General features: G+C 38.3%; 1 protein-coding gene across 2 annotated transcripts in view; it reads right to left on the bottom strand.

Annotated features, from left to right (window-relative positions):
• The window catches only part of hydin (HYDIN axonemal central pair apparatus protein), a 78484-nt gene that overhangs the window by 65512 nt on the left and 772 nt on the right, over positions 1–12200 (bottom strand). For both annotated transcript variants that reach the window (XM_058751355.1, XM_058751354.1), the window contains exons 2-6: positions 11517–11642; positions 10863–10982; positions 10173–10307; positions 7461–7660; positions 7220–7344 (exon numbers count right to left, since the gene is read on the bottom strand). In XM_058751355.1, the coding sequence (XP_058607338.1) occupies positions 7220–7344; positions 7461–7660; positions 10173–10307; positions 10863–10982; positions 11517–11642 (706 nt within the window). The remainder of the gene's footprint in view (positions 1–7219; positions 7345–7460; positions 7661–10172; positions 10308–10862; positions 10983–11516; positions 11643–12200) is intronic.

The following is a 12200-nucleotide window of genomic DNA, read 5'->3' as shown; positions in this document are numbered from 1 at the left end:
GTTCTTGGTGTGAACAGGGCTTAAAGGGATGACGTTACTCCACCCCAAAATGAAAATTTTGTCATTAATCACTTACCCCCATGTCGTTCCAAACTCATAAAAGCATACTTTTTGTACCGAAATAAAACAAAAATAACGACTTTATTCAACAATTCAGCACCGTAACGTCACCGTAGTGCCATTTTGGAGAGTATCACTGCGCGCAAAATGCGTACGCCCTCAGTGTTGCCAACTTCTTTCGATGGAAAGTAGCTAAAGCCAGTTTGAGAAGTCGCTAAATGTCGCTAGATGACATCATACGCTAATTAGCATATTCATGACATCATCGCGTCGTATTGCCTTTTACATTTGTTTGTCTCTCTGTGCTCATACTGTATTTTAATGCAGCCAAATTCTCAATACAACTGTTTTCCTTTATATATTTTACTGTTTCTGTTGTCAGTCAATGGGATAAATGAAACGCAGCCGGTTAATAATACATAACCAGCTCTCCCTTCCAAGAAGTCTGCACAAAAATCCTAATTTATAATTGAGCCGTCGTCTGATGAAATCAAATAATACACACAAGATAAGACAAGACAAAGACAATTCCTGTTCTGTGATTTCGGCTATATTTGCATGTAAAATTTAAGAAGCAACATAATATCTGTTTTAACCATAGACTGTAAAAAAGATGGACGACGCGTCTCCGCTTCCTTCCACTATAGAAAAGTGAAGCGAATACATCTCAGTATGACCGCTGCCATCTTGAGTAAATGACGTCATTTGGAGCCCGAGTCTGCGCAGTAGAGATTCGTTTGGAGCCGAGTCTGCGCAGTAGAGTCGTGAGGTGGAGCCGCGGAATCAAACTCCGCCCAAACTCCGCAGACCCAATCAACCATAACGACACGCCCGTTTTATAGCATCAAATTACTAGCTAAAATCAAACGTATCACAAAAACGAACAATTGAACATATATCAGCGTGATAACAACTACCTTAAATGACCAAAACCATATTTCGGAATATTGTATTAGAAGTGTAATTTAATTTTTTATTTTGACTGAAGTCCCATTCGTTTACATGGAGAGGGGCTTTTTTACAGTTTATGACCTGTACTGCAGCCAAACACCAGGGGGCGATCTAAGAGCCCGCAGCTTCACTTTTAAGGATGAGTGAGACACACCCGGTTTTAACCATAACGCGCTGCTCCTCTCAGCCGCTCGCTGAACAGAGCAGACGCAGAGAAAGAGGTGTGTGACCGCTGACCTCGCACAGTTGCGGCAGTACCAGCGATCACAGAGACTCGCTAAGGTTGTCCTAGAAGTCACTAGATTTGTCGCTAGTCGCTTTTTTGGAAAAAAAGTCGCTGGGGGGGTCTGAAAAGTCGCTAAATCTAGTGACAAAGTCAAATCAAAGCATAGAATACGTATCCTTGTGTCGTGGCTGACACGGAAGAGCGTACGCATTTTGCGTGCAGCCAAAATGGCGCTACAATGACGAATTGTTGAATAAAGTCAACAATATCACTCTGCAGCCCAAGACCGGTTGCCCATGGAAGCTAAGCAGGGCTGAGCCTGGTCAGTACCTGGATGGGAGACCTCCTGGGAAAACTAGGTTGCTGTTGGAAGAGGTGTTAGTGAGACCAGCAGGGGGTGCTCACCCTGTGGTCTGTGTGGGTCCTAATGCCCCAGTATAGTGACGGGGACACTATACTGTCAAAAGAGCACCATCTTTCGGATGAGACGTTAAACCGAGGTCCTGACTCTCTGTGGTCATTAAAAATCCCATGACACTCATCGTAAAGAGTAGGGGTGTAACCCCGGTGTCCTGGCCAAATTCCCACCACTGGCCCTTGTCAATTATGGCCTCATAATAATCCCCATCCACTTGATTGGCTCTATGACTCTCTCTCCTCTCCACCTGTAGCTGGTGTGTGGTGAGCGCACTGGCGCCGTTGTCCTGTGGCTGCCGTCGCATCATCCAAGTGGATACTGCACACTGGTGGTGGTTGAGGAGAGACCCCCCCACATGATTGTAAAGCGCTTTGGGTGAATGAATGAATGAAGCATTTATATAGCGCTTTATTGTGTACAGCAATACACAATAAAGCGCTATATAAATGCATCATTCATTCATTCTTTTCTGGACCTTGACAGTGTAATTTACTTGGCAGTCAATGGGACAGTCACAAGCCTCCCGGTTTTCACCCAAAATATCTTAAATTGTGTTCCGAAGACGAACGAAGCCTTTACGGGTTTTGAACGACATGGGCGTAAGTGATTAATGACAAAATTTTCATTGGGGTGGAGTATCCCTTTAAGAGTTCAACCAGCTGATAAAATATTTGACAAGATAATATTTTACAAGATATTTTATCAGCTGTTTGAACTCTCATTCTGACGGCACCCATTCACTGCATAGGACCCATTGATAAGCAAGTGATGTAATTGCAAATTCCTCAAAATCTGTTCTGATGAATAAACAACCTGGGTGAGTCAATTTTCAGGAAATGTTTATTTTTAGGGTGAGCCATTTCACATAAACATAACACCTTCAGTGCAGAACAGTGCAGGGTTAGTGTTTTCCCTATACAGTGCATAGAGAGCACCTTTAGAGACTTAAGACAGGTCTGTGTGCTTCTCTGAGAGGCAACTGGGACTGCAGGGAGATGTTTCTGCCAACCCCAGAACGAAACCAATGAAGACACGCTCCAAAGCAGCTTCATGTTAAACATAAATGAGGAGGAGACAGGAAAAGGCGCTAAATTAAAAATGATACTCCCCTGATGGGCGCAAAGTAGTATTTTTAGAGCAGAGCGCATATTAAAATGTTAATGCCAATGGCCTTCAGCAGACCTGTGTGTTTATTCAGTGAGACAGGCAGAGCACCTGCAAAAAACCACACACACACACACACGTACCTAAACCACATGCTCAATTATATGTCGAAATTTTATGTCAAAATATACAGGCACAATAATTCATGCACAAACTGGCATGTCAGTTTAAACATACCCTCTTACCCATGCACATGATCTTTATTTAAACATTACTTTGCACCATCTTGCCTATGAATAATGCCTATCCACCTACCGCTGACTCAGATAAAACAGTGATTCAGCATTAAAGTAGGAGATCTTGGATAATGCTAACTTTAGCCTGATAGCACTGAAAGCGAACATCCCACCCTCCCTGCAATCGCCGTCTAAAGCCACGCCCCCTGCACGCATATACGCTCACAGACCAGAATACCAGAGACAATTTACTGCAATAGCCTATATCAGCAGTTCTTGCGACCCCCGCTCTGCACATTTCATATATATCTCATATCACGTGTGGGGGGGCGCGAGGACTGGAATTGGGAACTGCTTGGCTACATTATGTGTCATTCACCAGTGAGAAAACTTTATAGTACAGTTAGTAAAAGTACTACAATACCAGGAGGGAAGATCGGGTTGTTGATGTTTGTATGCCATTCTCGCTCTGTCTGCAATAATGTACGTGAACGCGCTGATGACGTATCCTGTCTGCGCGAACTGGGTGTGCAGACAGGATACGTCATCAGCGCGTTCACGTCTGCGCGAACCGGGTGTGCAGAGGTATGCAAATACATACATTGACAGGCAGGTAGGAAAGCCAATTAAAACGCTCGGACCGAGCGTTTTGATTGGACGAACATTTCTTGGTCCTACGCCTTCCACAGAATATATAAATACAGATAAATACATTTAGACCACTTAACTTAATGATTGCTATCGGGATGTGAAGAGACTTTCACGTAATTAAATAATCCTAACAACAAATCAACTATTGTGCTATATGAAATATCACTTGCAAAAATCGTTTGAGTCGGCAAATGACTAATATCATAGCTTTCTGAGAGCTTGAGAGTTCAAAGCACAGCCCACAAGTGGAAATTTAAGTAATTTCACCAATTTGCCTGTTCAAAAACAAAACAAGATGCAACAATAAGATTGGCCTGTTGGCCCAGGACCAGGTGAGAGAGTTTCAAGGCAGATGGTGAAGCAGTCAGTTGCCTCATAGAGCCAATGCTGCTTAATTACCACATCCAGCATTTATTGATCCTATTTTTATGCATTCCAAACTTAAACATAGTTTTCTGTTTCAAAATGTTGTGAATTGTAGATTTAATTGTTGTTAACAAAGTTAACATTATACCTTTATACCGTTAACGTTATAGTTGATATATTAACTTGTGATATGTCAAATTATACAGAAATTGCAATGAATGCTGCATATGATGAAAACATCTAAAATTACTTATTTTATTTTTATAGATTACAAAATGTAATTTATTCCTGTGATGGCAAAACTTAATTTTCAGCAGCAAATGCTCCAGTCTTCAATGTCACATGATCTTTTAGAAATCATTCTTATATGTTGAAAACATAACGCTTGAAAACGATTATGCTTCTCAATATTTTTGTGGAAAACACGATACACTTTTTCAAGATTCTTTGATAAATAGAAAGTTCAAAAGAACATTTTGAAGAACAATTTCTATTAAAAATCTTACTGACCAAACAGTGCTGTATTTTCTGGCATGAAAACAGAATCCAAAATTAAATTATTTTAGTAGTGGAACCTGTGCATCCTGATGTATACAACATCATCCTACAGATGAGGGAAAGTATTATTTATAAGGTTAACCAGGCACCCGCAGCATTTCAGGCTAAATATCCGTTAACAGGATTTATTAATAGAACTATTTGCCTAAAGGACAACTCTTTAAAAGAGCAAAACAACTTGGAAAGTCTAAAAGCAATTTTGCCCCTATCTTTAAGAATATTAGATCAGACCTAGATAGATGGTGTAATCTTCCCTTATCCCTATTAGGCCGTGTTCACCTCGTTTAAATGAATATTCTACCCCGCCTTCTATACCCATTTCAAATGCTACCAGTTCTCATTCCTAACAAAGCACTAAAACAGTTACGTGGCTTCATTATTTCCTTTATCTGACGGAAAAAAAGACTAAGACTGAGATATAACTTATTAACACTATCGAGCAGATGTGGAGGCCTAGCGGCCCCGGACATTACACTATATCAGCTTTCTGCCCATCTTCGTTTTATACTGGAATGGCACTTAAATGATACAAACTCAACTTAGATCAGCGCAGAAGCCATAACTCTCCAGTTCCTCTAAGGAACTTACTATATCTTTCACCCAAAAAACAGAGAATTCTAATTAAAGATCATTTTATTCTTAAGGATATGATTAAAATATGCAGATTAGTCCACAAAATAGAAGGGCTCGACTCCCACCTTTCACTTCTCACACCCTTACATAACAACCCAGATTTCCTTCCCAGGGATGAATGACAGCCTAATACATTTGAGTACATGTCATAGGAGATTTGATGGAGAATAAACAGTTAATGACCTTTGAACAATTCACTGCAAAGTCTATTCAAGTGGCCTCTGTGTATCCCCAATGGAGGAACAATTAAATAAACTCACTTCATCTCGATCTGCATCCAAAATTTTCTATAGTATTTTGATAAGGGCAAATACAGATAGCTCAGATAAAACTAGGGTGTTATGGGAAAAGGACTTTGGGAAAGAAATTCAGATAACTGATTGGGAAATCATATGTGAGATGCCTTCCTATCTTGCCAATAACTCTGCCTGGGAAATGCAGTTTAAAATTGTTCATCGTCTGCATGTGACTCCTGCCCAAAGACATAAAGTAAACCCAAAACTCTCAAACCTCTGAAATAAATGTAAAAGTCTAGAAGGCACCCTCATCCACTGTTTCCGGAGCTGCTCGAAAATACAGCAGTTCTGGACGGGTGTCCTAAAGGAACTAGAGAACATTTTTTGCTGCTCATTACAAATAGGACCAATGACTTGTTTGCTTGGCATGAGCCAGGAACTCCCGTCCAGATTCCAAGAGACCCACCTTCTTCAAATCTTACTCCACTGTGCCCGCAAGTGCATACTTGTATGCTGGATAACAGACCAAGTCCCTTCAATAGCACAGTGGATTAACACAATCAAAGGTCTTATTCCATTTAAAGATTTTTCAACAACATTAAAAGGCAAACCTTTTAAATTCTATAAAGTATGGGACCCCTTCTTTACCTATCTTGGGGCTGGAGAGAGACATCTATTAACGTTGGGAATACGGAACCTGGCGTGGAAGGACTGAATAACAACCCAACGGTGATGTAATTTTATTGTATTATTATTTTTGTATTATTATTATGGTAACACTTTACAATAAGGTTCATTAGTTAACATTAGTTAACAACATTAGTTAACATGAACTAAGAATGAACAATACTTCTACAGCATTTATTAATCTTAGTTAATGTTAATTTCAGCATTTACTAATGCATTATTAAAATCACAAGTTGTGTTTGTTAACATTAGTTAATGCACTGTGAACTAACATGAACTAACAATGAACAACTCTATTTTTATTAACTAATGTTAACAAAGATGAATAAATAGTGTAATAAATGTATTGATCATTGTTTGTTCATGTTAGTTAATACATTAACTAATGTTAACAAATGACACCTTATTGTAAAGTGTTACCATTATTATTTTTTTATTATAATTTATTTATTTATGTTTTTCTCTCTCTCTGTAATGATGTATTTGGTAATAATGTATGTTAATGTGTATTTTGTAGAGAATTCAAACGAATGGCCATCTGGGCAATTTGTATTAGCTCAGATGTGTCAACTACGTTTAAACCCTGTAAATGTCCAAAAGCTTCAATAAAAAAAAAGAAGAAAAAAAAAGGAGCAAAACATAGCATTCTAGCTCAAAAACAATATAATAACTATAACTAATACTTAAAAAAAAAAAAAAACCTAAATAATAATACATTCAATTCCACAAAACCTAGAGGAAAGTCATGTACAGATATTATGCCTCAAATAGCACAATGCAGTTTAATGTGATGTGTCAATGTGATGTTTTGCAATTTATTTTTACTTTAAAATATCATCTCCATTATTGTAAGTGCAGTATGTGTGGGCAGTGAAAAGTGAAGAGCATATTTGTATATTAAAACTATTCTTAGAAGATTGGAAAACATAAAGATGAATTGACATTAACACTGAAGGTTAATAATAAGATCATTTACACTTGCTGGTGGGTGCTTGTGGAAATCAGTACCTGTGTCACAGTGACTTACAGCAGTGTTGCAGAGGAGGAGTTTGTGTGAAGAACAGATTGTGGTGATGTAATTAGCAGTAAATACCTGAATGGTAGTGCAGCAGCAAAGTCTGGCTGTGATCCCCTGTGGTTTTAGGCAAGAACTCAACAGTAACTTGCATGCTTTGACCAGCATCAAGAGTTCCTATAGATGGCTCTATGGAAAATGGGCTGTGGGGAACATATACAACATTTATAAATGCAATAATAAAAATATAGTGTCAGTCACAGATCAAAACACGGAATTATCTATACAACACAATGTCCAAAAATCTGCACTGACATACCTACATGTGCTGAGTTGGAATTTAGCCTCACAATTTCCTATGTTCCGCACAAGCAGAGTTCTCTGGGACAAGCACTTGACTGGACAAACTTGGAAATGCAGACTATCTGGGAAGTCCAAGATGGCACGGGGCCCAACTGCACGAATAGGAACTTCAAACTTCTCACGTTCAGTCACACAGAGGAGTCTGTGGATGTAATCCTACAATTACAAGCATCTGAATGTCAGTGGTGATATACAGAGGAACATAAGGCCTTAAAGCCCAAAAATGAAAATTTCGTCATTAATTGACCGTTCACAAAACCCACCCACCCTTAGTTACTGTTGCCATGACCGACAAACTATGCCGCTCTCACACTACACACACGTTCTCACGCAGTGAAAAATACATTGCAGATCAAAGAGAAAACTGACAACACACCGACAGAGAAGACAGAGCAGGTTACTTCTGATATGAAACAAGGTCTCAGGACCCTCAGCTTTTAAATTGTGTCATTTTTAAAGAAATTCAAACAATAAATTCTGTTTTGTGGCTCTTCAATGTGTCGTGACAGATTACTGTATTGACTCAGTTCAAACACGTGAACCGATCGTCTTTTCATATTTACTTAAAGCACGAAATTATCATGCATAAACATCATAAAGTGTTTAATTTCAACTGCAGAACACACCATTTTTCAAGTTTAAGTCCACCAAAGTTTTCTACTCTCCTGTCTGATTTGTGGTTAAAGGCTAGACGGGATAAGTTACAGCTGCAGCTACTGGGCATGTGCATTTACATATTTTCCGAGCCGACAATATAACGTGAAACCTATGAAAATGGTTTTAAAAAGCACATAGCGCCATAGTTTCATCACTTTAGAGTAGGGTTCCTCAAATCTTTCCCCGGAGGGCCAATCTGCTGCAGAGTTTAGCTCCAACCCTGATCAAACTCACCTACCTGTGATTTTCTAATGATCTTGAAGACACTGATTAGCATGCTCAGGTGTGTTTGATTAGGGTTAGAGCTGAACTCTGCAGGAAAGTGGATCTCGTGGGTCAGATTTGAGGATCCCTGCTTTAGAGTGTCGCAGTGACCGTCTTTTTGCAGTAAAGGACCTGTCATAGTGTAATGAGTGGGAAGATGACATGAAGCGACGCGAGGAGAGCTGCACTGAAAACAGATGAGAGCACATGTGCATACATACAGCTCCCGATCGGGGCTAAGTTCACGGGATTTTGTTCACAGAATGATAAGAGCAGACGTTTTAACTTTATTTTATTATTTAACACTCAATATTTAACTTAAGCGCTGCAAGCCATGCATACAGCACCGGACATGATAGATTGAAGGAATACCTTAGCTTATTATCGTTACCGTGGCAACCAACAACAGCACAGCTTAACCCTCCGCACATTTTTATATTTAGTTATATTGAAAAAGTTTCAATTCAGTCAATCTTTTTTTACCCCGTTTTAACATGTATTTCTATGGAGACATGTCGTAGCTGTCGGGCAAGATGGCTGATACATAATATCTGCGTTCTGATTGGACAGATCTCCTGTCAAACAAGCTCTTTGCAAACGGTCAATTACTCCCCCTCATGCCATTATGACCCTGTAAGACCTATGTTCATCTTCGGAAGACAAATTAAGATATTTTTGATGAAATCTGAGAGCTTTCTGACCCTGCATAGATAGCAACAAAACTGACACTTTCAAGGCCCCGAAAGGTAGTAAAGACATCATTAAAATAGTCCATGTGACATCAGTGGTTCAACCATAATGTTATGAAGCTACGAGAATACTTTTTGTGCAAAAAGAAAACAAAAATAACGACTTTATTCTTATAAAGTTGAATACAGTTGTGAATAAAGTTGTTATTTTTGTTTTCTTTGCGCACAGAAAGTATTCTCGTAGCTTCATAACATTATGGTTGAATCAATGATGTCACATAGACTATTTTAACAATGTCCTTACTACCTTTCTGGACCTTGAACTTCTCAGTTGTGTTGCTGTCTATACAGGGTCAGAAAGCTCTTGGACTTCATCAAAAATATTTCAATTTGTGTTCCGAAGATGAACGAAGGTCTTATAGGTTTGGAACAGCATGAGGGTGAGTAATTAATGACGGAATTTTTGGGTGAACTATCCATTTAAAACAAACCTAACTATAATATGGTACTGTACATCTTGTACATATGGTAATTAATCAATCCTAATTTAATTAAACCCGAGAAACTTGGGAATTACCGTATCGAGGAATTAATTCCATCAGATGGAAAACCTGACAGAGAATACAAGCAAGAGAGGAAATAATACTGTCTTTCTCAGACTGGGCCACCATAGATCTATTTGAATTAATGCATAAAGTAATTTCCGTTAATGTTTTGCCAAACCAAAATAGATTAGCAGGCCACTTCACAGACTGCAAAAGAGTATCTAATGGACAAATGAGTGGCTGTGGTGGAAACACTAAGTCTCTCTTGTCCTCTGCTTACCAAAGTAGTCTCTCAGATTTCTTATAGATATGGTAAACATTAAAATGAGACTTGACTTTGAAGTTTTTTTGCAACATTGTATTGTATGCATATTTTGCATAACTTTTTTTTGGTTATTCATTGAAATACATGCACTTGGCTCATGAGTACACTGACAATGATAATATAATGTATAACCAATGAAATAGTAGGTGTCAACTGCAGTTGTTGCATATTGAAAGTGTAAACTCTACCTTGTTCTCCTGTGGAGTGAATAGAACAGTGAATGTAGATGCCATGCCTGGGGCCACTTTCTTACTAGCATCTATTGGGCTGATCACTTTAAAATAAATTGAGTCATCTTCAATCACCTTTACCAGTCGAGGAACCTGCAATGGTTATAAACATATCTTTGTCAAGCCAGTGTTCATTACACATGAAAATGAACAAAATAATGTCTAACTGTCTTAAAAGAATAGTGCAAGATGTTGAATGGTGTGAATCAGAATGGCATGGACTACAAGCTACCAATATAGGTTAAAATATTAATATACTTTATCCTCCAGGTCAGATTATATCAAAATACAGACAGAGATGCAAAAAATAAGATTTGCAGAGACAATTAAATTTAAACCAATTTCACCTCTATTTGGTGAACAAGTGAATGGGTTTATGTGTATAAAGGTTTTCATAAATCCTGGTAATTGGAAAATGTCCAGGATTTGATTTGCAGTGGGATGTAAATCGCTTGTGCTAAAAATCAGGCAAATAAATCTACTTTCAATTCATTTCTATCCTTCACACTGGAAGTTCATAATAAAGCATAAACAAGTATAAAGACAAATGCACCCAAATGTACTAAATATTGTTTGTTTTTAAATACATTCATTATATAATTGTGCAACAAACTGACTGTGTAATCTCCTCAGAAGGATAAAAGTTACCTTGTCACTGTTCCGCAGCTCTAAGGGCACCTTGTATGTCTTAAATGGTGAGTAGTTCTGAAACACAATCTCAGACGGATATGGCTGAAACATGGCCTGGTCCAAATCTAATGAGGAAAACTGTATTTAAAAAAAAAAGTTAAAGCAAAGTCAAACTTTTAGATAATATCGGATGAAATGTTGAAATGTAAAATGTAGAAAATGGCTCAACAAATGGTTTTTGCATTCAAATGTCCACTTTATTAAGGAAAAAAAAAACATAAAACATCTGTTAACTGTGTTGTGTGAGAAAAATCAGATGCAACACACCCAGGGTTGTGTTGAGGCAGAACGTACAGCATTCGTCATTGAGAAGATTTTCACATATAATTACATCCATTACATCCAGTTACATCCAGTCTGACTCACATTTTATTAGGTCAGTATATAGTTATGTATAACAGAACTCTGCAGTACAAAGGTACTGTAAACAGCAACAGTTACTATTACTACACATATTAAAAGCCATTAGTATCTCCCCAGAGAGAAACTGTGATGATGACCTTAATTAACTTTGAAAATGTTGCTGCTAAGATACTTGGAACCAGTGATGTAGAAGAACAAACTAAATAATTAAGCTCTTGTGCTGAGCATTGTAAAATGCTGATATTTTACCTTGTGATGCGTGGTCTCAGTCATATCTAAGAGCTCCAGGATACGGGGCGGATGCATCTCATAAGTGTTTGATAATCGTTCTTCTGTAGTCTGGCACATTTCTCGAGCATATACAGATGGAATCAGCTGCAAAGACATATGCAGCTTGTTATGAGCGCATTTATCCACTATGTACAAATATTTTCCTATATTCTGCATAAATCTATATTGCATATATTATTCTTGGAACAATGCATATTGTGAAAAGCACTATATAAATAAATTAAACTGAAGTGAAGTGAGTTGATAAACTTTGCATGTCTTTTGATTCAAACCCTTCTCCTGGAGAGCTACCGTTCTGCAGCTCCAACCCCAACTGACAACACTCCTCAACCAGTTAATCAAGGTATTCAGGATTACTTGATAATTACAGGCAGAGGTGTTGGAACAGGGTTGAAACTAGTCTGCAGGTTGGTAGCTCTCCGGGAGCAGGATTGGAGATCCCTGGACTAGAGTGTTTGCTTTATATTGCATAACAGTGACATGCAGACATCAGGAAGTTTCCTTCTTGACATATACATAGATATGGTCTATTGGACATCAAATGACAAACAAAAATAAAAGGGAGATGTTACAGTAAATAAAATTGGACTAGAGAAGAACAGGTTGTCAACACTCAACAGCTTTCAATCAACCACCTGTCAA

This window comes from Onychostoma macrolepis, chromosome 18 (assembly GCF_012432095.1).
Source record: "Onychostoma macrolepis isolate SWU-2019 chromosome 18, ASM1243209v1, whole genome shotgun sequence".
Lineage (NCBI taxonomy): Eukaryota > Metazoa > Chordata > Actinopteri > Cypriniformes > Cyprinidae > Onychostoma > Onychostoma macrolepis.
This window is presented reverse-complemented; position numbering and strand designations above follow the sequence as displayed.